The 27,350-nt window shown below is 40.3% G+C and overlaps 1 protein-coding gene across 1 annotated transcript in view; it reads left to right on the forward strand.

Annotated features, from left to right (window-relative positions):
- The window catches only part of dnah9 (dynein, axonemal, heavy chain 9), a 160,965-nt gene that overhangs the window by 38,080 nt on the left and 95,535 nt on the right, over positions 1–27,350 (forward strand). The window contains exons 31-43 of the mRNA XM_063482191.1: positions 3,755–3,994; positions 4,191–4,351; positions 9,348–9,504; positions 10,446–10,550; positions 15,743–15,900; positions 17,303–17,441; positions 19,726–20,013; positions 23,675–23,885; positions 23,981–24,108; positions 24,417–24,525; positions 24,978–25,125; positions 25,670–25,844; positions 26,681–26,854. Coding sequence (XP_063338261.1) covers positions 3,755–3,994; positions 4,191–4,351; positions 9,348–9,504; positions 10,446–10,550; positions 15,743–15,900; positions 17,303–17,441; positions 19,726–20,013; positions 23,675–23,885; positions 23,981–24,108; positions 24,417–24,525; positions 24,978–25,125; positions 25,670–25,844; positions 26,681–26,854 — 2,193 coding nt within the window. The remainder of the gene's footprint in view (positions 1–3,754; positions 3,995–4,190; positions 4,352–9,347; positions 9,505–10,445; positions 10,551–15,742; positions 15,901–17,302; positions 17,442–19,725; positions 20,014–23,674; positions 23,886–23,980; positions 24,109–24,416; positions 24,526–24,977; positions 25,126–25,669; positions 25,845–26,680; positions 26,855–27,350) is intronic.

Here is a 27,350-nt window from a genome sequence, read left to right on the forward strand (position 1 = left end):
CAAAGGATAACGCTGCTACACAAAACACAATAGCATCACACTAGGATTTTCTTGTTCTGAGAGCAGGAGCCATCCACGTTGTTCAAGTGTTCATAGGATGTGCCTCGTATAGTTCCTCATTCTGCGAATCCTGATTGGCTAGTGATTGCAGTGACCACGTCGGACATAACATCTCACCCTTAAGTCACTTGTGCTACTACACAGGCATAATTAAAACACCTTTTCTCACTTCAGAGCAAATCTGAACCTGCATATGGGATATAGAGTCTCAATTTCTCATAGTGAGACATCGAAAGAAATGCTAGGAATGAAAACTTTAGGTTACTCGCATGATCCCAGTTCTCGAAGAAATTCATCAGAGTTTAATCATTTAAAAACTAGTAGTTTTGTTATGTATTTAATCTGGTTATCTCTCTAAAAAGTAAAATTAGTTTGATGATCTGGAACATGTAAGTGAGAAATATACAAGTAAAAAAATATGTTTTCACAGATTTAACTGCTGACATCTATTATTTGGACTGGTACCAAATTCCTGTCTGGGCCTCTCATAGTTACTTTCACAAGCTTAAAAATCCTTTACATACCCAATGTGTGACTGTAATAATGGACCACTTATTCTTACCTGAAAATGCTATATACCAGATATCACTGATTCATGTGTGGCTTCACTTTGTCTTGTTTATTGTTGGACGATCTGCTCACTGTTTTGATTATACTAATGGTGGGGAGTTTAACATGCACAGCAGGTGCTATAAGTGTGTAACTCATACACATACATGCCTAGACACCTATGACATTTATCTATGTCGTAGGTGTCAGTTATATGCAGAGAGATGAATTGAAACTACAGCAATGTAGATTCAATTTTTTATGAAATTCATAAAAATGATCATATTAATTTAATGCATCATTGATTAGTTATTGTCAATAACTTTGGTAATCTTCGATCCTAGATATCATCATCACAGCCTTAGTGTGATTATAGTTCACATGATAATTTCTTTTATTTGTTTGTTATTTTCAATTGAGTCCTGTTATATGAAGCAAATTCCACATTTCTGGGATATTCTGTTATCTGGCTTCACTTACTCTAACATCAGCAGTGTCGCTAAGCAGTCCGCAAAGATGGTTATGAACTGAGACATGAATTCGATGAGGCCAACCCGGGGTTTCCACATCTGACTTTGAGGGCGTTCACAAATATGCTTCATGAACAACCTTAACTGCCCCTCAAACTGGGTGGTGGTACCAAATCTACAGAAAGTAGCAATTTAAAAAAAAAGTTAGGCCTTTATAGCAAAGTTAAAATCAATTCCATGATCAATGGTGTTTATGAAAGCAAGGATAAAAATATATTTAGCTTAAAGTAGCTGACAAAGACTGAAGGTCAGTCTTTTAGTAATCCAAATTAATTTTTTGGGTGGGCTTTAAATTAAGAACTTAAAGTTAGTAATAAAAGCAGAACGGTCATAATCAAAGCAGCAAAGCAGCAGAGACATAGAAATCTTGCCTTTTGAAATAACTGTCTTCTAGAATTCCCACATACTCATTAGCATTTATTGTTAGATGCTATTGAGTTGTTTGATCTTCTAGCTCTTTCAATCTTCATCCCCAAAGTTTGCAACACAAGCCCTTTGTTAGTCATTTTCACAGACTTTTGAAAGCTCCCTTCAGAAAACTGCAAACTTCAGAGTGACAGAAAACGTTTTTTATTTTCTTACTTTTCAGTACGATTAGAATGTCCTAAACAAGTGAAGTGCCCTATTACAATTAGATGTAACTGTTTAGCTGCTGAATAGTTTTGGATGTGTATAACAAGCTACTGAATTCGTTTGGCACAAAAAAAGCTGTATTTTTTGTGACACCAGCTGTGCAATACATCATCGGGTGTTCTTCAACCAATAAATAAATGAAAAACTGACTTTTTTGCAAAAAATACATTATAGTGAAATTGTTTATTTTACAAGTATAACAAGTGTTACATAAACTATACCATACAACACTGTATTTATAGCCTGAGATAGTTTGTAATGCCTGTATATCTGCATATTCGTATGGTGGGAACTTATCAGTCGCACAGTAAATTACACACAGCTTTATTCTCCCTTTAGACACTAAAGAGGACCATAAATTACAAAATGAAAATGATGCTCTTTCATTAACAGTAACTAGTGCTTGAGACCTTAAGTTTATCAGAAAAGTATTTACTGAGGTCATAGGTTAGGGCAGACCTTCCCAAAGTGTGGGGCCATTGCAGGGGGGGCGCGGCATGAAAGAGGGGGGGAAACAAAACGCTTGGACACTGCTAGCACAGGGCGGCCACAGAAACGCAAAGCAGGAGATGAAGCATTGCTGAATATGTTTCCAAACCAACTTCATTCTAAGCCAAAGACTAGAAAATATGGTGAAGCATATCTGCCCTTTGGCTTCACCTGCACAAGTGCTGAGGTAGGTCTCCCCTGCAGAATTGGTTTTCCCTGTGTCGGGAGCAGCGCTGGGCTCTCCAAATCACGGACAAACAGTATCCCACAGCTGTTTATGTTTTTGAACCCATTTTGCACAGAGAGACATTTTTTGAACTACAACTACACGTAAAATAATTACATCTTGACGCCTCTGCCTTTCTAAATGGAGGGACAGTAACTACGTGTGTTTATGTAAGTGTGTAAAACCTGCAGACAGTCAGATTAACAGTATTGTGTCTCTGTCTGCCATTCTGCAATTCATCTCATGTAAACAATAACGTGGCGCACAGCGTGACGTGAAAAAAGGCACATACCTTTGACGTTGCGTGATGAACTCTGTATTCCTCGCATAAACGCAAAAAAGGAGTTTTAAAAAATCTCCGTTTTCGGTGATTCGAAACGCCGTTTACGTGTGGACGAAACAGCTGCGTTTCCAAAAATCCCCTTGTAGGTGTGGACGTAGCGTGAAAGAGTTAGTAGTTTATTTTATTACTACCTGTAATTTATTGCAGATTACTTGTATTTGCTTAATTTTTTTACTAAATGTTTGAGGTGTGAAATAAACCGCAATGGAGCAAAATATGGGTGTGTGTGGTTGGAGGATGTGTGTGCGTGTGTGCGCGCGTGCGCGGGGGGGGGAGGGGGAGGGGGGCGCGAACATTTTTCTTGTAAACAAAGGGGGGCTCAGCAAAAAAAGTTTGGGAACCACTGGGTTAGGGGAACCCAAGGATGTTTCTCTTGTAGACTCTCACATATCTCTTTGTAACCAGTGGAGATGCTCCTTGTTGGGCATTATAATGCTTTCTTTTGGCTTGCATCACTCAGAAGCTAAGCCCATCTTTATTAGCTCATCTGTATACCTGATTTCTGTATACCCTCCAACCCTACCCTTTCCAATTGCAAAGGTATTAGGAGGCTTCAACTGGAATTATTTTTAAATGCCAAGTCCATTAATACCCAGACAAAACAACACCTGCTCAGTCCATGTACTGTTCCTTAAAGCTGACTCTCCACATTTGTCAGGAACAACAGCTAAAACAAATCTGTTTCTCAGTTCAAATATTCCTTTACATCTCTTTCCAGTGGTGGCCATTTTTATGCAAAAAACATATAGGGCCATATGTTTTGTGTGCCTTTGTTGGCACAATTCCTAGATTTGTTTCACATTTAGATGATGTTTTAGCTCAAAGTGAATGCAAGTAAATTACCAGAGAGAATCAGAGTGATGAGTTTCAATGGGGTATGAGTCTCCAGGTGATTTATTTCATTGTCTCTTACTCCCTTTTCAGGTGGCTTTGACCTGCACACAGATCTGGTGGACGTCTGACGTCACTATGGCTTTTGCACGTCTGGAGGAGGGCTATGACAACGCCATGAAGGAGTACTACAAAAAACAGGTCTCCCAGCTCAACACTCTCATCTCAATGCTGATTGGCCAACTTACACCCGGTGATCGGCAGAAGGTCATGACTATCTGCACCATCGATGTCCATGCCAGAGACGTCGTGGCCAAGATGATCACTCAGAAGGTGAGAGGGTCACGAGGGATACATCTGCCAGTGCCAGAGCCAGTGCTCAAAAAATCTTATGCAGCTGCTGTATTTTTTGTGATGCTGTTACCAGTGAGTAATGAACTAAGGATATTCCAGCAAGGTATGTCATTATCATAATTAGAAGGTGACAAAGCATATATTATTTTGGATTTTATCTCACTGTTTTTTTTAGGTGGAGAATTCTCAGGCCTTTGTGTGGCTGTCACAGCTGAGGCACCGTTGGGATGAAAAGGAGAAGCATTGTCTTACTAACATCTGTGATGCCCAGTTTCTTTACTCCTACGAATACCTGGGAAACACACCGCGATTAGTCATCACTCCTCTAACAGATAGGTATGGAGGGCTTGGACAATTTTGTCTCTTTTTTTCCCAGACAAAGAGGCAATGAAAAAAAGTGTCATGTCTATAACTTCTGTTCTCTGAATTTGATGTACAAACCATATGGGATGGGGGATATCACACCCTGTGTATCCTGCCTGAAGATACCTCTATTCAAGCCTTTACGACAGATGACCTCTAATGATGTATGTGTGGTCCTGCCTAGACATATACACATCATCACAGTCACCCCTCTCTTTCAGGGAGCAGAAGTTGTACACATAAGACTTTGTTTCCGTTTAGCCAGTTCACTCAGTATAACACATACAGTATGGGACATATATATTCTCTGCAGAACAGCCACTGAACTGGAGTTGGAGCACCAGCAGCCTAGTCCTTGGTAGACCCAAGAGAAGGGACAGAATGAGCCACCAAAGAGGCTGTCATGTCTAAATGATGGAACTCAGATTATTTCGCCACAATACTCAACGACTTTGCTAGAAAGGCCAGGATAACCAGTGGATATTCATAAAGTGCATACAGCCAACCTGGATGTTTGGTAGATTTGAATGGGAACCTTAGCTTGTGGGTCCTTTATTCAAAAGGGCTAGGCTTGTTACTATGGCTTTTTAGGTCATCAACGTTATCTTTTTTTAAACACTGTATTAAAGGTATTTCAGATTTGTACATTATTTGCTTTAAAGCAAGAACCATACTGCTGGGGTTTGATTACACATAGATACAGACAGTGTGTGAAAAAAACTATAACTGAAACCACAGGATTTATACAAAGGTTGAAAAAGCTTTGTATAAATCCTGAGTTAAAGCCTAAAAAAGTGTCCTTCTGTTGGAGACTGCCACTCATAAGACCAGGCAACATTTTTCTCTGTGAACTCTTCTTACAGGAGTGTGGATTTCTGCTGCTGTAGCCCTTCTGCTTTAAAGGTTGACGTGTTGTGGATTGAAAGATGCTCTTCTCTTTTTTTCTCGGTTGTTACAACTGGATACTTGAGTTACTGTTGTTCTGTCAGCTTGAAGCAGTCTGACCATTTATCTCTCATCTCTGACATCAACTGGGCATTTTGGCCAAGAGAGCGGACACTGGCTGGATAGGATGAGTCCTAGAAAGCAAAGGTCTTAAAATGAAGCCACTCTCTGAATTCTTATGTATGTAGAAGAATCCAAAGATTAACTGGCCTGCTGTGTTGAGGAGAGGAAGTTTAGCAGTAAATAAAAAAGTAAATGAAAAACAACCAAGAATACTTACTGTGTAGTACTCTACAGGTGCTGTTTTGCAGGAAACTTGAGTGCTTTTCAAAAATCCATTTGTACTAATAGTCTTCTTCCCTTGTCACTGAGAAGAAAATGGAGGTTTCTCATCTGATAATCACCATCTGATGCTTTGGAAGAATCTTCATTTGAATCATTATGCACACCCACCACAAGTAAAATCTTTCAGATCAACTCTGCATGGTCACTGTGCCAGCTGCTGGTTTGTACGTGCCCACATGTTTTTGCAGGGTTAGTTAAACTACAGGGAGTTGAATACCTGCCTCTCAGAGTCCTTTTGCGAACCGCAGTGTTTGACTGTATGGTTTTCCAAGCTGACCAGTATTCCCTTTGAAGCTTGAACAAAGCATAAACAATGGGCTTTGATGGCCTCATCAGCGGCCGTGGAGCAAGGCTTCACCATATGGTGCATGCCCTCGCTGTGACTCACACAGTTTGCCACTGGCTTTCATTGAAACAATGGACCATAGACCAGGGGGCGAGGTGTCAAATCCTTTAATCCATGACTTGAGAAAATGGCTAAAAGAGTGTTTGCTGCATGAATTGTTACACAATTCTTCACATCAGAGTCAACAAGAGAAAAACACAACCTGACATCCACAGGCACCACAGTAGCATAGAGTAAAATCCATGTTTTTATCTTAACACTACATGCAGATTTCTGTGTATACTAACATATCTTAAATGGTTAGTTTATCTAAAGTATGAAACCCTTATCTTTATCAAAGTTCATCAAGTTTATATTATATGACATTTATTTTGCAATTCAGAAGAACTTTGTTAGAGATGGAACAAAGCTGTGAGATACGATGCAAGAGGATGACAAGGCAATACAAAAAAACCTATAAATATGATTTAGACTAAATCGGCAGCACTGTTGTAGTGCAGTACAAGCTATGAAAATCAGTCCTTGGACACACAAGAAATCAATGCACCCTGAGAACTGGAGCAAGACTGAAAAGATGTCTAAACAGTATTTAGATTTCATTTAAAAGTGAGGGAGGAGGCCCCGGGGCAGACCCAGGACACGCTGGAGACATTATATCTATCTCTGGGCTGGCCTGGGAATGCCTTGGTGTTCCCACGGACAAGCTGGAGGAGGTGGCTGGGGAGAGGGAGGTCTGGGCTTTTCTGCCTGGGCTGCTGCCCCCGCGACCCAGTCCCGGATAAGCAGAAGAAAATGGTTGGATGGATGGATGGATGGTGAAAGATGGAAATATATTTTTCTGTAATTACGGCAAAAAAGAAAAAATACATCTCAGAGTTTACTACGGAATCATTTATTTATACTGGCTATCGTCAGGCTTGACATAGCACCACATGAACCTCTACCTGCTGAAGGTTCTGGTCAGAGTAACCCTCAACTTCGCAGAATAATAAAAATTTAAACAAAAAAAAATGTCACAATGAGATGGGTGGTCCATGAGGTAAAATGTAAGGAAGAGAGATCACTCTATCCATTTGTCTGTAAGACCTCTGCAAACTCTTCAGGCAGCCAGACTGCATGTAGCTTTTCCTAGCATGTAGGAACAATGATTCTTGACATCAACTAAAGGGCACACTGGATGTTGCATTAATTCACTTCACCATCTTGTGGTTAAAACTGGTACTACAGAAAAGTACAACCTGGCCCTATTTCAGCTTAAGTTGATATTTCTTTAACATGGCATATTTTGGGCATAAGGTCATACCAGATATTTTTTCATATACTGTTGATAGCCTCAGTTAATTTTGAAAGGTTTTAAGCAATCTTTCAATGCTGGGATTTACAAGTCCATTTAACAGACAGTATTAATTTATTAATTACCCTCTCATGACAAATCAGAATGCTTTCTGTGACAAGGCTCTACAGCATCGGTTTACATGAAAGCAGGCAAACAGAATTTCTTAATTACTGACATTGCTGCGTTTATCAAAGCCTTTGTCATTTAAGATTTTAAACATTAATATTATCTGGAAGAAATATGAATTCTTAAGCAGTATGTGAATTCGTTCACGTGACCTCTGTGTGATTATGTACCACAAGGTGGCTATTTTCAGTCTGTTGTGCTCACCTTCTGCAGCAGGATAATTAGGCTAAAGGAAGTGACTCTAATCTATAACAGCGTCTATGTTATCGGCGTAATGTTTGCACTCACTCAATACTCCAAAGCTGCACCATTATGCAAAATGTCAACCCCCCACCCCATATACACACACACACACACAGGAGTGGAGGGAGAATGAGTCAGAGAGGTAGACTGATATATAGCTGTTCTTCTTAAAGACACTGTAATAAAATAAGTCACCTTATCGCAACCCTGTTTAGTTTCACTCTTTCCTATCTTGCTTTAGTTATTCAGTGCAGACCATCCTTATCCAGCCTCCTTGATGACTCAGTGTGAGATTTCTGGCCGTATTTTAGCAAAGAGTCGTGAAGCCTATTGGCTCTGATACACTGTATACAGATGGCATCATTTGTCTTCTCTGACTTCTATCTCTCGTTACGCTTCCCGATATTTTCCCCTTCCATACATCATCTATTAACCAGCAGCTTATTAAAACAACTGCTGTGTTGATATTTAAGGCAAACCAGCGTGTTCACTGCTGTGATCAATGGAGTCCTGATTGTCAGTTCACATTCGCAGTGCTTCTGCTTTTTATTGACACTAGCTGGGCAGACTGTTTGCTAGTCCTGACAGGTTGTGGAGCAGAAGCAATCAATGGTGTCACTAATCAGCCTGTGTCATAATCAAAGCACAGGAACAGATTATATTATCATGTAATAAAATTATGTACAGTGACAGCTGAGACAACACCAAGACATTGTCAGTACTGGTTATAGGACAACGCAGGGTTGTTTTTTGTCATGTTAATAGCTGCGTGCAGTTCTTGTAATGCTGTGGCAGGAACCCAAGCTTTTTTCTCCTATTGTGCATTTATTATAAGAGAGTGTGGATGATTTAACAGGATTGTATTGTTGCAGTGACCGGGGAAGAAAGTCCTCTGCATTCAGCTCTTTCACTGCATGCTGGCTCGGTTGTGTGAGGGACAGGAGCATTGTTCTTAAGTGAATTGGTGTAATGTTATGCTGATCACTGATGCCACTTTGTATTTTGATTTGACACGGAGGACTTCAGTGTCTCATTAAGCCACCTGTAAATCATGCACTCAGTCCAAATTTGGTTTTCATGCTTTGAAGATAATGTCTTTATTCTGTGTGGGAACCTGCACATTGCTGCCTGTGTGTCTGAGGACCATCATAAGGATTTGAATAATATGTTTTTGTTTTCTTATATCAGTATTTACAGCACAAGTAGTGCTGGTAGCTGGTAGCACCAATACAGTCGCCCTAAAGCAAACAGTGGCAAACACATTTGTTCAGTTTACTGTTCACTGAAAAGCACGTTCATGCACACTGACATACCCATGCTAAAAGCCTTGGGCTCCTGCTTGTGTTTTCACAGCAAAACTGAGTTTTGGCCAGAATTAGCAACTGTGAAATTCCAGTTCCTCAGCATTCATTTATTTTGACACATAAAAATATAGCTCTGTAGTTAGCAGCAAGAGTGTTCTGGGTTTAAACTTGCACGTAAGCAAGAGCCTTCTGTAGAGAGGTTTTACTCCAGAAACTGTGATTTCATGTTTAAGTCTCCCATCTTTGTGCTCAACCAGAGAACCGACTTATATGGATGTGCGTGGACTGTAGTAATGCAACTAGAAATATCTCCACTATGTTTAGATGCTACATCACACTGACTCAGTCCCTCCACCTGACAATGAGTGGAGCTCCAGCTGGGCCTGCAGGCACGGGGAAGACTGAGACTACCAAAGACTTGGGACGGGCCCTGGGAATCATGGTGTACGTGTTTAACTGCTCCGAGCAGATGGACTACAAGGTGAGCAAGCGTGCATGAGCACAAGCTTCTGTGTTTGAGCCCACGCACAGAGCCAATGTGCGTTCGCAGCATGTGTGTTTCTTTTCATCTTTGCCTTTGTCAGCGATATGGTATGCATTTGTCATTAAAGTTGTCAACCTACCTTTATGCCCTTCTCTTTTCATCTTTGTTCTTTTCATCTTCTGTTTGCTTTCCCCTTGAAAGAAGAGCTGATTAAGTAAACCCCCATTGTTATTTCTTTACCAAACCTTGTCAAAAAACCCTTCTCTGTATTCAGCCTCCGCCTGCCTTTATTATGCTTTTATATTTCACTCATATTTTCTGCATATAGAGGGGTCAAGAGAGACATAAACGCAATCTTGCAATCCAGCTTGCTCCTGCTTCCACTAGACAAGGGAATCATTATATTATAGAGGTGTCCGGCACACCTATAAACTCCAAAGCTCTTGTGTAGAGATAGATGTGCTAATACACATGTTCGCAGAGCCCTGCATTGTTAGTCATATTGAGTTATCCACATACACAAGTTAAATCAATCCTCCGGTCAGCTCCAGTCCACGTCAAGGAGGCTTCGTTCCTTCTGTTTGTAATTGGAGAGAAAAGTCAAACCGCCTCCTTCATCTTGGTCTCAGGGGGGCTGTTCACCTGCTCTCAAGCCAGTGTTAGGGGCAGCTGTAATGTGTGTAGGCAATATTTTAGCCTTCTTTTTGTTGCCATCAGCCCCTGTTTTTACTAGTGTGAGGCTTTGTTTGTGTTATTATTCACAAACTTGCATGTCTCTGTAGTAGCTATGACAAAACTGTTTTTTCATATATCTTCTGTGTAATTGCTGATACATATGTGTCTCCCTTTCCACGTCTTACCAGTCAGACTGGATCTGAATCTGACTGGCTTCCTGCCCCAATGTGTCTGAATATTTGTCTCTCTCTTTGTGTCCACAGTCCTGTGGGAACATCTACAAAGGCCTGGCTCAGACGGGAGCTTGGGGCTGCTTCGACGAGTTTAACAGGATATCTGTGGAGGTGCTTTCTGTGGTGGCTGTACAGGTACGATTCCCTCCCCCTTCCCCCTCAGGTATTTGCAGGTGGAGTTGATTGAGAGCACCATGTGTGCATTTCTATCTTATTTGTGGTCCAACTCAATCAAGCTGAAGTGAAAAGCCCTTGAAAACACTGCTGTTCGAGGAAACGGCCTCTTCATAACCAATTCCAAGTATAATTTTTTCAGCTATAACACTAATCTACCAAGGCTGCCACCTTTGCACCCCAGAGCTTCTTTATAATTGGAGCCTTCTGTGATCTGATTTGAGAGTTGAAGAGGGAAAACTGCCTCCCCAGCTTAACTTTGCAAGCAACATTAGTAGCAATCTTTGCAACTCAGATGGACTGACATCAAACACTCAGAGAACAGATAGCAAAAAAATTCTTTATTTGCCAACAAAATGTAGAAAAATCATCTTACACTTATACTATCTTACTGATACAACTGACCCCCTACAAGTCAGTCAGAACCTTCAACCTGGCCTTTTGTCATCCATAAATTAAAAACAAAACAAAACAAAAAACACCATAATATTTTTTAACCTTCTAATGATTTTTTTTTACGTAATCTTCAGTTTTCCTATAATTCAGTTATAATCACATGGTACCCACCCAAATGCAGTGATGAGCAGTGGAAGTTAACAGAATCTAAAATACAAAACAACTGGCTGAAAGAACACGAGGTGAGATAACAGACACCGTGACGAGGACTAAAGGGAACACACGGGACTACCTATACACAAGATGGGTAATGAGACTCAGCTGATAGTGGTCAAAGACAAGTCAGGAGGGAAAATAATACTAAATGCAAGACACTAGAGATAAATAACTCCCAAAATCAAACAGTAAGTGAGGAGTGGGAAGCACATGAATGAACTTAATATGAGGGAACTGACAGAAGAGGATAGAAAAAGAAACACTGAGGTTAGAGCTAAACTTGGATACAAACTGGAACTAAGAACTCAAGACTCAAGGAAATACATACATGCATACCAGAAGCAAATATAAACACTAAATATGCTGAGAATAAAAATGAAAATAATTTAAATTTTAAAAAAACTACATAAACTCAGAAACACTGTGTCAAAGACCAAGGATGATGACACGCCGTTCCTCATTACAATCTGTGTATTTTTATGCTTGACGTTGCTTTGTCTTGAAAGTTTCTGTATTCATTTTATGGTACATGCATAAGGTGGTTCCAACCTGAGCCAGAAAAAAAGAGAGCTGAACAGCTAAAACCAGTGCAAAATTTACTGTAGCGCCTCCAGAGACCACAACAACAACAGTTGGACAGAAACATAAGCGCAAATGCATGTTCCTCTTAATAATATAGTGCCATAGGGCAAACATGCTAGTTGTGTCACTGTTGTGTTTACAGTACAATTGGGGAATTGGAAAAGTATGTTGTGATTGGTTGGTAAACAATGACCCATTACAGCGCAATTTAAAGTGTTCACTAATAGGAACTGGTAGGTCATTATATGAACATTCTCGTTGGACTGATTACCATCTTTTACAAAACAGAGCATAAAGATGTTAATCTTTATGTTAACATAAAGATGGTTAACATAAAGATAAACCATCTTTATGTTTACTGTATGTTTACTGTCTGATTCATTGGTTTGAAAAACAAACAGTACTTCATAAATGTATGTGGGGAACCTGACAGCTGTGCACGTATTGTACCCATAATTTTGGGCAGTATATTACAACCTCAGTGATCCACCAGGCCTAAAAATGGGGGAACTGCTATTTACACATATGCAGCCTGAAAAACTATAAGGCAGTTAAAAAATGGACTATAAAAAACTAGGGAAATTTAAATTAGTAGTACTGTTTTACCTGTTTTGCTGATGGCCATCCACTTATGTCCACTAATAAAGGTAAGCTAAATCATTCGTACATCAAAAAGGTCTACTTTGATTTGGTACTTTCCCAGAATTGGAAAACATATAAAGTCCTTGCTGCCTCTCGCTTTGCTTTTCCAGAGCTGCACATACAAAGCTCCTCTGTTCTCTCTGTGCCACTGCACAATCACTAATTAGTGTAAAGAAAGTGGGTTGCGCTACATGACTCGAGTGCATGAATCGAGTGCACCATTAAATTGTATTGAATCACCCCACCCCCACAGTTGCAGCATCCACTGGGTATAACAACATTTTCTTGAAAGAAGCCCTTGGGTAAAGTGGTCAGATAGTGGCCAAACCTGGTTTTCATTTGGTCTTACTGATCTCAAGTGGCCTAAAATTGATTAGTGAATTAACGTTTGTGCTTCACAATAGGGTTAATTATTTCCCCAGAAGAAGCTGGGATAGTACTCTTTTTTTACTGTGAATGACCTGAACTGATCATTCTTTATAGTTATGCTCCTTTTCTCTCTTCATTTCATGCAAAATGACACATGTGGAGAAAAAAAAAAGACTACACCGAGCATCGTATACTCTGTGTGACCTACAGTAGCTAACCCTCTGAGAACAGCACTCTTTTGAGAAATCAGCCATACTCTGCGTGTTTCAGCTGATGCTAGCTTTTCAGCTATCTTCCATTCTGTTATCCTCGATCAAAGAGATCCTCTCTCTGTGGTTTCACAAGTCCCTGTGCTGTACTCCAATCCTGCCTACCGTTGGTCCTGACTCTATCTTCATGCATGTACACTACTGTCAAAGCAAAATGTACACAGTTGATAAGGATGCTGATTGCGATCATGATGATAATGGAGATAGAGCTCCTCAAAGGATCATTATTCACCCCTAGACTTAGCAGTCACTCCTCTGCCCTTCTCCCTGTAGCAGAAATGAAAGTCAAGCAGTCTTCCTTCATAAGCCATAGAAGTCTACAGTAGTTAGAGAATTTTAAAGTGCCAGAAGAATGGAATTGGTGTTGCGTGGTGTAATGAATAATAAATCACGGTGGCTCCTACGTGGAGAAGTAGACCCCGAGAATGGAGGAGCGTCAAACTCCTGCTGTGACAGCCGGCAGCCCACTCCAGCGCTCAGCCTTCCTGAGAGGAGCCAACACAGAGCCATCTCCCACCATACCACATGCACCTAATCCACCTTCTTACAGATGGATTAGGTGCGCGTGGCATTGCACAGTGACAAACTTGGCTGAGGCCTGGGCCTGGACCAGTTCTACATTAAATAAAGCTGAAACAAACCAAAGGCCTGCACTTGTTATAACATGGAGATGGGTTGGTGGGGTTCTGCCTCAGTTACATCAAACACTGAATGTGTTTTATTTTGTTTTATTGAAGCCACTAGCTCCAGAGAGGAAAAAAGAATGGAGCTGGACCTCTCTGGATCATACCTCTTTTCTTGAGCTTCTTTTAAATGTGATTTTTGTGTTTTACTTCCCTTCCTATCCCTGTAGGATAGCAGTGGTGAGCTGCTGCCATTTCATATAAAACACAAGCTCCTCTGATGTTGTCCTAAAAACTTTTATTTCTTCTTTTTTTTGTCTGATGCAGCTTCCCTGTTTGTTTTTGCATTCCCCCCTCCTGCCTCTCCCCGTTGCGTTAGTATGACTGAGTGATCTGTAGCCGAGTACTCATCCATGAAGAGATGTTCCTCCTCTTTCCAGCTGTCGACTCGCTGTTCTACCGCTCGCATGTTAAATTCATAAAGCTTCTTACAGGCTGGGATTCAGAGTTTTAGGCCGAGACACACACATGCATGCACGTATACACACTCACAGAAAGTTCATTTCTTATATCTCATTCCCTCATAATGTAGACAAGCAGGGCTTTGGTAGTTCATCCATCCAGTGAACCCTGGCTGATAACATGCTCATACTATTGATGAAATTGCGTCCCTTTGCAAAAACAGTTGCATGCTGCATAACAATTTGACAGGCTGTTGCAAATCGACTCTGCTGTGTGCTTGGTGATATTAATAATATGTTAATGAGAGTTGCACTTGATGCCGGGATATCAACTGTGTTTCAAATAGTTTCGGCTTGGCGTGGTTTGGTAGGGAGCCGGTGGCAATCATAGCTATTACCCGCACGTAGATGCCACATTGGTTGGAATTTTTATTACAAAGGCGTGTCAGTGAGGCCGCCATATTGGATGAGCAAGCCTGTATATTTCTCAAGGCAGACGTACTGAATTTTCATCCAGCTTACCAGCTGTTAGGTTTGTTACAAATGCTATAACTGTATTCATATTCATCAAAAGTTGATTTTCAGTGTTCCAAAATAGAATGTTTAAAATGAATGTAAAGACGTGTCCACACCGCAAGAGATTTATAGCGACACGGTAACCAGAAACCAAAGAGAGCGAATATTTGGTGAGTTCCAGATGTGTGACTGAAGAAACTACCAATGAAAGTGAGAAATACTGTTGACTGAAAAATCATGGCACCATGGACCCAAGTCCTGCAGGGATAGCACTGTTGGGAGAGTAGTTGGCCAAAGATTTTTTGACAACTATTGGATGGATTTCTATAAAATTCTGTACAAACATTTTTGGTGCCTAGAGAATGGATTATGGAAACTTTAGTCACCCTCGAAATTTCATTAGTGCCCTGAACATGTAGGAACCTGACAGTATTGAATTGGAATGACTGTGCAAAGATTGCATATTAGCACTTCTGATTCAACATATTAGTTGATGTATGTAATGACTTGATTATATATCGGTGTTATGCTTTGGCATGTATGTAGTTGGTGCATTGTCATGTAAATCCTCCGTGGACAAGTCCAATGTCTGTTGGCCACAATAGACAGACACAGACACTCTGTCAGTTTACCAAATGTCATGGCTCTGACCCAAGCGGGCACTAGCAGACACTGATGCAAAAAGTATACAGTAACCAATGCTGTACTAAGTAAAAGTGAGTATTAGCAGTTTAACATTCTCATTGTATTTTTTCGTTATTATTCATAGCTTAAAAATAATTTTAACATGCCATTCTGTAAACTGTGACCAAAAAGCCGGGCAACACCATGTAATTTGTCACAATGTATCACATGATTTTGACTTAAATGATGATTAAAAAACACATTTTTGTATTTGTTTTTTTTTAAAAATTGTGGTAAACAGCGTGTGCCTTGAGCACATGTATCTTTTTACTGCTTGGGAACATACACTATATACCCCTTTGATCCTCAAAAATGGGGCTAAAAAAATGTTTGTGTGTTGGCATCCAGTTCCAACAGCGACAGTTAATTCCATTTTGTATTATCTTTGAAATTAGGTCAAAAGTATCCAAGATGCCATCCGCGATAAGAAGCAGAGATTTAACTTCATGGGAGAGGAAGTGAATCTTTGTCCCTCTGTTGGCATCTTCATCACAATGAATCCAGGCTACGCTGGCAGGACCGAGCTTCCTGAGAATCTCAAAGCTCTGTTCAGGTAGGCCAAAAGATCTTCATAATGTGCACGCTTATTTGGATCATTCAGCTTGATCCTTTCATTTATTTCAGCTGGGTTAATCCATCTGTTAATATTTAATCCTGGGTTTACTCATGCATCAAGAGTACAAGTCATACCAAAATTCTGGAAAGAGTCCAGACCCCGAGCCACTAAAGTGGTTCAGACTCCCTAAGTCTATTTACTCAAATTACCAAAATTGATACGTAGGGACTGTTTCTTCAGCATAATGTAGGCCTAATGAAACGTGCCAACTGTGTTTTCTGTGGATTATCAGGAGAACATGTTTGTATGGACAAATGCAACTTTTGTACATTCAGGTGATGATTGTGTGTCATTAAGCGGGTTTAATTTAAAATATCACATGACTAATCCTTCTTTTAGGCTGACTAAATATTAAATAACTGTGTGTAAATAACTCTAATTTGTTTCACAGTTGTTTAAATAACATAAAGGTAAAAAACAACAAAAAAGTTGAACATTGTAATATCTCAGGTTAATGTTGGAGTGGACATTCATTGATAAGCTGTGTTTGCATACGTGTTACTGGAGAAGAGCTGTGCCACTTTTTTTTAAATAACTGTGATGGATTCAGACCTGTATTTAAGTTGACATTGTTCTATTTTTTGCAGTGTATGAACAGTATCCCTATAGTGCAGTGAAAAAATGTTTGTCCCGTTCCAAGTAAACACAGAGTACAGTTTTTGAATGATGATTTCATTTGTTAAGAGAAAAGGGTATACAACCTGTAAAAAAGTAAGTGCCTCCCTTAAACTAACTGGCTTTGCCACCCTTAGCAGCAAAAACTGCAATTAGGCATTTGCGATAACTGGCAATGAGTCTGTCTTTCAGATCACTGTGAAGACAATACTTAACAGAATTGTTTTAATTCAGGGTTTCGAGTGTGTGAACGGGACTCAAACCTTCCATAAAGTTCCGCTTTTGTCTCATTAGTCCACGGGGGTGACTGTAGCCCAGGTAGTAGACCAGGAAACCTATTTATCGGAAGGTTGGCGGTTTGATCCCTGTCTGCTCAAGTTTGCATGCTAAATATCCTTGGGGAAGATAATAACACCAAGTTGCTGTCTGATGCATCCATCGTAGTATGAATGTGTGTGAATGGTAGATAGAAGCACTTACATAGAGCACAGAAAAAAGTGCTCGTGTGGATGGGTGAATGAAGCGAGTTGTGCAAGGTGAGTGCTCAAATAGAGTAGGAAAAGAGCTACATAAGAACCATCCATGATGTACTGTAGAGTAGGTGACAAAGGATTTCTCCATATGGCAGCCATATGGAAATTAACAGCAGTGTTTTTTCTCTTTTTTTCCATATGGGTATGAACAAACAACTTAAAGTCACTGCCTTCTTTACATTTGTACACAGACCTTGTGCCATGGTGGTGCCGGACTTTGAGCTCATCTGTGAAATCATGCTGGTGGCTGAAGGCTTCATTAATGCCCGGGTCCTTGCTAGGAAGTTTATCACCCTCTATACGCTGTGCAAAGAGCTGCTGTCTAAACAGGTATTGCTTGCTTCATTCGATGTAACGCAGCCGATGTGGTTAGTAAAACCCAGATCCATTTCCACTTATAAACTGAGCAGCTGACACAAAGTTCTTTTTATAATTGCGGCTTCTGATAAAGGAATGACTCAGAGGCTCCACACAAGAGCTAACCTTGTGACCAACCGTTCGAGTGAAGTATCACATGCATATAAATAAGAAGCTGCAGGGGGACTGGATGTTATTTCATCAACATTTTTCTTTAATCTATTTTACCCTGCTCCTGTTTTACATGTTATGCCATCATTTTCGTTATTTAAAAAAAGCAATAAAACCACTCACAGTGCTGACTAATAGCTACACAGGAGCTCCTTAGCTTAGGTAAGTGATTTTATGAGCCCTCAATTCTGGATGAATTTCCCATGACCACAGGCCTGTTTAAGTGTCATAGCACACTAATTTCTTTTTATGGCTGTTTTATGAATCTCTAGTTCTTCAGAAATCACCTTTTTAGGTTTTCTTTGCCTGGATTTTCCAACATTAGCAACTTAGTGGCAATGAGATGAAAGGATAATGAACAGACTGCTTCTCTAAGCTAAATTCATATAAGGGCTGAAACTGCAAATCAATGAAAAGTGCAGATTCAGAAAACAACTTTCTAAAGCTTAACAAGTGCCTTATTATTGTGGCTTTAATATTACAGAAGTTCTGCTCCATGGGCTTGTGACTGGCCATGAAAGTGGTTTTAAATGATTGTATTTTCATTTACTGCTTTCTTCATTTCCTCTTGACTCCTTTGTTCCTCTGTCCTTTGTGTTCACTCTTAGATATTCTTCATGTTTCTTTTAGTTATTCGTCTTTTTTTTCCTTTTTGTGTTTTTTTCCTTCCTATTTTTTTTCCTTTCCACTTCTTGGGGACTGTGGCTCAGGAGGTAAAACAGGTCATTTAGTTGGGCAGGTTGGTGGTTGAATCCCTGACTGCTCCAGTCTGCATGTCAAAGTATCCTCGGACAAGCTTCTGCTGCGCTCATTGGAGTGTGAATATTTTCATATTGCATCACTTGACACGTATTCCTTCATTCATTTGTTTACCAGAGTGATGGTGGAAGGAGGTGTCACTCATATCTAATTTTTGCGTCAGCGCTTTTTGCCAGATCCATCCATGCTGTACACGGCAGCATCATTAATTCCCAAGGCATCCAGATACCAACCACTTTTCTTGAGTTGACACTAGGGTGGGCAGTTGTTTTTGTTTTCATATCATCCTACTGTATTATCATCAGAATCTATGATAGACGCATTTAAAATATAGGCAATATCACAGCACAGTTACTATTTTTTACTTGTATTCTATTTTATCAGTGTATTGAAAAGAAAATCACATTTATTCAGAGTAACTTGGGACACAGGACTTTGTACAAAACATTTGATCACCTTCAATTTACTGTTGAATCACGAATAGCTGTTAGATTGCTGGGTACCAACAGCCTAGCTGATATGATAAGACTAAACACTTCAAGTGCTGATCAACAAAATATGAAGCAGCAGCAGATCTGATAGCTACATGACAAAAAATCTATGGCTTTATCTTTTCCTTCATTGTGAAAACAAGGGGGGTTAACAGTTAATCACAGCACATATTGATATGATGTGAACCTGGTGGTTTCTTTCTGTGTGTGTGCGTTTATTAATATCTTTGTGGGGACCAAAAATTGGAAATTTACTATACTTGTGGGGAGCAACAGCCCTTATGGGGACCAAAATCCCGGTCCCCACAAGTTTGAAGGCATTTTTGAGGCTCAAAATGTGGTTTTAGTGTCAAGGTTACAATTAGGTTATGGTTAGCTTTAAGCTAAGGGTTAGAGTTAGGCATTCATTTTTGATGGTTAGGCTTAGGATAAGCGGCTAGGGAAAGCATTATGTCAATTAGATGTCCTCACAAAGATATGAAAACGAGTGTGTGTGTGTATGTGTGTGTGTTGCCTTACTCTCCCATGTTATTTGGAGAGCCTCTGGATGGAAGTCAAAAACTGTGTGATATTATACTTCTGCCATTATGCAAATGCCTTTAGATACAGTCATCCAACACAGGTGGCAGCTTTAGATATGTTCTAAATTGAACCTGAGGTAGTATAGGTTTTTACACAAAGTCAGAAATGATAAAGTAAATAGAGTTGCATATTTAGTCTTGTTATTTCTCTGAGATTGAATTGCTTACTTATCCTCCATAAAAACATTTTTTTAAAAGGTGATGAGCTTGTCAATGAAAGAGGTTCTAATAAGAGCGGTGTGTATATTTCTGTAGGACCACTATGACTGGGGTCTCCGAGCCATCAAGTCAGTCCTGGTGGTGGCCGGCTCTCTGAAGCGAGGAGACCCTGGCAGAGCTGAGGACCAGGTGCTAATGCGAGCTCTCAGAGACTTCAACATTCCGAAGATCGTGACCGACGACATGCCTGTTTTCATGGGACTAATAGGAGACTTGTTCCCTGCCTTGGACGTCCCCAGGAAGAGAGACCTGGACTTTGAGAAGGGCGTGAGGGAGTCCATCCTGGACTTGAAGTTGCAAGCCGAGGACAATTTTGTACTAAAGGTGCGGTTACTCCCTGACAGTCTTCAGGGTTATCTGCTGCAGTTTATCCAATTGTATTTTCATTACAGCTGAATAAATGAAGGACCCGTATGAGTGTAAGTCAGTTGCAAAGCTCAGGATGAAAGCAAACATAATCACAAGTTGTCTGAGAAGCATGAGCCAGGTCCCCAGATGGGGGGTTTCATCTTTAACAATTTAGATAGATATTACAGTTGTAGCACTTTCATTTAGATTTATCTTAGTTCTTTCCAAAAGCTGTTTACCTCATGTCATAATGTTCCACTGGGAAATACACATTAGTGTCAAACAAGACACCAGCATCTGGATGAATTGGGCAAATATTGCTGAAAACCAATGAGAGTTCAGGTGCCCAAGCTGATGACCTAATTCTAGTCATTATATTACATACAGATACACACATACAGACTCTCAATAGAAGGCATTGTATGTCAGAGACAGATGTACGCAGGACCAGGGGAAATAAGTGCAATCTGCCTCAGGTCAAATAGACACGGAACCACATAATAACACTCCATCAATGGAGGCTTGCGCTGCACCATGCCACTTAACCCTGACATTGTGAGAGCCAGCCACAGAAATAAACAAAGAGGAGGAGAAACAGAGCAAGAGAGGGAGAGAATTGCAGAGCGGTCAATAACAACCGTCCACACCCAGAGCCTGAACTTTTACTTCTATGTTTGTGTAGCAAACCTTTTGATTTCAGACCGTTAAGGGGGGAGGGCAAGAGCATACCTTTAGTGTTAGCCTGTGCTAGCATTAGTCCTCCCCACATCAAAGCGGTAATCAGCCAGGGTCTTTGAGAGTGCAAAGCTGTCTGTGCTCTGGCTGAATGGATGTGGAGAAGGAGCCCCAAGAAGCCGGGTCGATGGCATTGATTGGGTGTATGTTAGAGTGGAAATGGGGAGGAAATATCTTTCTCTCTTTTTTTTTGTCTCTGTCACTCTTTTTTAAATCACTCTGTGGTGTCCACTCATACTGAATATGTTAACCCGGAAATGAAGAAGTCTGAACCCACAAAGGAATTTTGGAGCCAGTTAATTTGCAGTTCTAAAAATCAAGAAATGCTGCAGTTTCTGTGGTGAAAAAAAGCAAACTATTTAGATATTTTATTTCTAGTTTGCCATTTAGGTTAATTGACAACATTTTCAACAGCACATTGTATTTAAAAGCAGTGTATTGCTGAAACATTAAGCTAAAAAGCATTGTGTGTTTAGGATCTTGTGATCCTAAAAGAGCACTCCTGCAAACTTAATTAGAAAAACAATTAAAAAATAGAATTTTTAAGTGTAACTTATCTAAAAATGAATGAATTTATTATATAAACAGCTTCTCCTCTCTCTTTATGTACACAAAAGAATACACATAGATCATCCACAACACTGATACTTTAATTCAATTCAATTCAGTTCAATTGTATTTATATAGAGCCAAATCACAGCAGTACACATTAGTGTTAAACAATCAAAATACACATTTAGCAAAATATGTAATTATCAATGCAGATTCTTTAGCACTTCTATCATCTGACAGATGACGTTGATCATCTCATTGTGAGCTGCAGGGACAGAAACCTTGGATCCTAAAATTCACTTAGGTGTTACTTTTATTCATACCATCTACAGGGCAACCCCAGTGGACTCAGACTCAGAACAGTTTGGGTGACATGAGGGGGAAATGCATTTTTATCCCAGTGTGTCAAACAGCAGTGCTTTTGTTATAAGAGGTGAGTATTGCAGATATATGTACAAGGTGCCCATTGGCACTGGTGCCTCAATGCATCAGTGCACAGCAATATTGAGAACCGGGCTAATGGTCCTGTTTTAAAGAGTCTCGATAAGGAGGCAGGAAGGGTGGCGGTGTAATAAACAAGTTTCTCAGCCAGGCTACAGTTCATATCCCAATTTGAGAGTTTTGTGTTCTGCTTTCTTGTTTCATTTTAAAGTTACTCCCTCATTTTTACTCACTTTGTACTTTTTCCTTTGTGACTTTGGTTTAGGTACCAATAACTTCATGGCCTGGGATAAAATAGTGATACACATTAGCAGTGCGCTCACCCTGGATTTTAAAGAGTACGAGAGGACTGTGCTTCATGATAGTTATAAATAGTACTAAAAATAGTACAAAAAACTTTCTATACTGCATATATTATGATGGATTAAATCTATAAAGTATCAAAGCATTGTCTGGAGGAAGCACTATACAGTTTTAATGTTATGGTTAACCAGTGTAGATACATATTACTGTGGGGAAAAAAGTATCCTTTTAATGCCATAAACATATTTGAATGGTTTTTTTTATACAAAAGGTGAGAGAGAAAGCTAAAACAAATAAATATGTTATAAAAGTGGGGAAAGTGAGGGGTTACAGTAAATAAGGTTTATTTGTGACTTGAAAGTTATGTTTTTCGTTGGCTAGGTGCAGTTGAATTGAATGTTTGGCTGGGGGGCAAGTCAGCTAGTGTCTTGAGGTTGAGAGCAAGTCAGACTGGTGAGAGAGCTGGAAGCAAGGTGTGTGTGGTGCTGTCGGACTGGTAGCTTAACTGAGACACAGGGAGACAAATAATGTCTTTCACTAATGAGGGCCCTCTAAACAAGACAAGTAAACTACAACCTGACATATAGTGTTTTGTGTCCAGTCTTTAGTAACAATCTTCAGTCGTTCAATAAGAGCTGGATTATAGTAACTTGATTAGGTACATGGTTAGTTAATGGGGTATTTAATGACGCCCTGCCAGAAACATACAGAGAAACACGGGGCCAACAACAAGACCTGAAAAGAGTGAGGAAAATGGAAAGACAGTAAAAAGATGGTTGGGCAGAGACAACCTAATATTGACCTAATATTTACATTCAAAGCAGCATCACTTCTCCTTATGCATTGCTGCTTTAGAAAATCTTGGAGAACCTCCCACTGTTCTTTTGTAGATTTAGTCTGCTTCAGTTTCTTCTGTATTTTCAAAGTAATCCCAGACTGACTCCATAGTGCTGAGATCAGGGCTCTTTGGGCCCATACCATCTGTTAGGGAAATCTTTGCTCTTGTTGCAACAGAAAATAGTTCTGGATTTCACAAAACTAGCAAACCGAGCACCATAAAACAAGAGGCGAGGTGGAGCATATGTAAAGGAAACAAAGGAGATCCAAATAACATCAAAACTTGGTCTTAGTGGAGACTGACCAAATGCCCTTCTCTATCAGTTCTGTTTAATTGTCTGCATATTTGTGTGTCTGCATTTATTAATGCTATCTTAAAATGTCTTTTTAATTCATTAAATTGTTTGGTTTTCAGAGGAGGACACATTATTATACTGTGTAAAATAGATTGGGTGGCATTTTGATTATGCAGACATAGTAGTATGTGCAGAGATCTGTCCTCCCTGAAAACAACTGCTGTCATTTATCGTGGTCTGTGAACAGTGTACTAAGCTGCTGTGCTGCACTGCAATGCATCACACTCCTGTCATTCTGCATATATATTATAGCAGAATAACAAGGAGGGGTTGCAGTAGACTGAGCACCACAGGGTACACAGAAAGCTACATATTTGCATATTTTGCAAGGGAATTTAGTCCTCAGTGTTATGTTTTCTTTGTGTCTATATACAAAAAAGAATTTCTAATGTTAAACTGTGTCTGTCTATTAGGTGGTGCAGCTGGATGAACTGCTGGCAGTGCGTCACTCTGTGTTTGTGATAGGGAATGCAGGCACTGGGAAGAGCCAGGTGATGAGGTCACTCCACAGGACCTATCAGAACATGAAGCGTCGGCCCGTGTGGGCAGACCTCAACCCTAAGGCTGTGACCAATGACGAGCTCTTTGGCATCATCAACCCAGCAACCCGAGAGTGGAAAGATGGTGATTACAGAGTCCTTCACAGATACAATGTGATCAGTGCAAAGTGTTTAGTGACCTGTCTCAAACATCCAAAATGTCTCATGTCCTTCCTGCAGGTCTGTTCTCCAATATAATGCGCGAATTGGCCAACATTAGTCATGGCGGACCAAAGTGGATTGTTTTGGATGGAGACATTGACCCAATGTGGATTGAGTCACTCAATACAGTCATGGATGACAACAAGGTGCTATTGAATTAAACACATGCGAGTGTGTGCTTGTATTGATTTAATAAAAATGTCAGTTTGACACAGAATAAAAGACTGTCTGTTGTTCACTAAACGAGCATTCAGATATGAAAAGGGAACGTGGTTGACTCATCACTTATACGAAAGGATAGTAAACTGTTTGTACTCTCTGAATGAGAGAGTGAATAACGATGTCTGCATGTAAAAAGAGGCTTAGACTGTGTGCCAGGCACAAAAAGAACACATTCTGTTTAAGTTATTTCTGTTATTTCTGTGTGTGAAAATCTGCTTTCCCCTCTTGTTAGGTGCTGACTCTGGCCAGTAATGAGCGGATCCCTTTGAACCCCACCATGAGGCTGGTGTTTGAGATCAGCCACCTTCGCACTGCCACCCCTGCTACTGTATCCAGAGCGGGTAGTTCTTGTTATTCCTCTTTTCTCACTGTTTTACTTTTGCACTTCTGATAAGTGTTTAAAAAGGACCAAATTCACTGTGGGCCACTAAGTTAAATATGATTTAATTCTTTTGTGTGTCTGTCACATAGCTCTAATTAGCAATATGTGTGTTTGTGAACTTGTGAACCAAGCTGGGTAGCGTTAGCTAATAGCTTAGCACTCCACAGGTATGGTCACTTCTAGCTCCAAAAAATGAAGTTGCAGTGGCCAAAAGGTGCAAAAGCTCCAAAATCAGTGGCTGATGTCATAGTGGTTCCATCCATCTTTTATATACGGCATGCTTGGTGCACGGAAGGTAGGGTGGGGGGTTCAGCAGAAGTCCAAAAAATATCGTTGCCCAAACCCAGCCCTGTTATAAACACTGTAAACCTGAATGTGACAAATTTAAATCTTACTCTATGTTTTTTTCAGGCATCCTTTACATAAACCCAGCAGACCTTGGGTGGAATCCACCAGTGTCAAGCTGGATCGACAAGAGGAAAGTCCAGTCAGAGAAGGCCAACCTGACCATTCTCTTTGACAAGTATATCCCACCTTGCCTGGAAGCACTCAGGTCGAGGTAACGCAGCTCCTCTGTGGCTTTGTGCCACTGTAACAGGAAGTGCATGGAGTCATATATTGACGCAGGATGTTGTGTGTGACATAACACGTAACAAATGGTGCTAAGTGGGCGTGTTAGACGAGCAAACACGGACTGAGTCAGCAGAATTGGATGGTGCTTTCTATACAGGACCACTCGCCTCTTCCAACACCTCCATCACTGCTCCTATTAGAGCACACAGCAAAAACAGGAAGCAGAGGAGGGCAAATTTGTTCACAATGTGAGACAGTGTGTATGGAACCACTGTGCCACAGCTCATAAATATGTCATCTCTTTTCTTGGACTTCAACGTAGTTCATTGTGTTTAATTGAAAGAAGCTGTGTTTTGTCTGTTAAATGAGGAAAAGAAACGTGATCCAATTCAAAACTGCAGATTGTAACACCAGAGTTTAACATTTTATTGTTTGCTGTGTACACAGTTGTTCCTTTATGTACTGAATGAGGAACATGAGACGACTACAATGCTTGAATCATGTGATGTAATGCGTCTATCTTTGTTCAGGTTTAAGAAGATCATCCCTATCCCTGAGCAGAGTCTGGTCCAGATGCTGTGCTACTTGCTGGAATGTCTTCTGACTCCAGAAAACACCCCGGCAGACTGTGCCAAAGAACTTTATGAGCTCTATTTTGTCTTTGCTGCGGTCTGGGCCTTCGGAGGGGCCATGTTTCAAGACCAGGTACTGCATAGGGCTCTAGGCGTGTGAGATACGTACTAAGTGGTTGCATAAAGAAGGAAAAGAATGGGAAATAACTGAAACAGCTGAATGATTTTTTTTCCCATAACCCCTTCCTGAAAGAGTTTCTTGCACTTGGTATTTCTTGGTATTATTCCAGCCGTGATGGCTCGTATGCAACTCAACTCTGTGTCTCTATTCGTGAGAAGTCATTTCAATGTTATTTTCAGTTGAAGAAATGGCAGGGGTTTTAAAAGGGAGAGATCTTCATCTGAAAATGAAGTGGACTCCATTCCCCCTGAACAACACACAGACTGGCTGAATTTAAATCAGCAGGAGAGCCATGGCGAACAGTTGCTAAGCAATCCAGTTAGTGCCGTACAGTAAGCGCGTCCATCTAAGTTATGGGATAAAACTGCTTTCCCCTTGGTACAAATGTACTCCACTTTATTTTCCCATCACAGATGCATTTAAATGCTAAGTGGTTTTATTGACTGGAGAGTTGGTAGTGAATAGAGAAGACAGGTAGGAAGGAGTTGGGAGGCAGAGAGGAAGGCAAGGAGCTGCCAGCCAGCAGGTGATGAGGCTACTTCACCGTCTGAATCGCAGAGATGCATAGATACGCCTGCCACCTCTTATTTTCCACCCTTCATCTGCTGTAGTTGGATCACTATATTGCTGCCATTTATTTGTCCTCTGGTTTGCATTTGCACCAGTATAAATCAAACACATAGATCCATAGCTACTGTACAGAAAAGAAGCAGAGGGGAAGTCATTTTAGAGTATTGACCGCTCGCCTACCCTCTGTGTCTCTGCATGTGTGTTCTGTGTGAGCACAGCTGGTCGACTACAGAGTGGAGTTCAGCAAGTGGTGGGTGACCGAGTTCAAAACCATCAAGTTCCCTACCCAGGGCACCGTGTTTGATTACTACATCGACCCCAAGAGTAAGAAGTTTGAACCCTGGTCCAAGATGGTGCCCAAGTTTGAGATGGATGCAGACACACCACTTCAGGTACAACAAAGGTTTTAGATTAGATGCTTTTTTTGTGTGTTTTCTTTCATTCTTTGCTTTCTTAGGTTTTATGTGCTATTTACGTGACTAAATGTTCCAACCAGCCAATCAGTAGCCATCTTGAAAAACCTCAAGGCATTAATGTTGGCAGTTATTTTTAAACATTTGAACTAACATTAATTTGTATGATCCAAAACTTATCCCTTTAAATAAAAACTACTGTTAAAATTGCTCCAAAAGGGTTTGAAAATATCATTTCTTTAGAATTTCTAACAGAATATTTACTGTTTTAAAGTATTTTTGTCAGCCGACAAATTTGACACATTGGACAACTTTGAGCAAGGTTAACACCAAGGCATGTTCACCAAGGGTTTGTGAAAACTGTCACAGAATTAGGATTACATTCTGCAAGTGGCTGAAACGTAACTCCAAATGCTCTAGATGTGTCAATAGACAAGCGCTTGTCTTTATGTCAACCATAGCTAATGTTTTAAAG

The sequence above is a fragment of the Pelmatolapia mariae genome, linkage group LG8 (genome assembly GCF_036321145.2).
Source record: "Pelmatolapia mariae isolate MD_Pm_ZW linkage group LG8, Pm_UMD_F_2, whole genome shotgun sequence".
Lineage (NCBI taxonomy): Eukaryota > Metazoa > Chordata > Actinopteri > Cichliformes > Cichlidae > Pelmatolapia > Pelmatolapia mariae.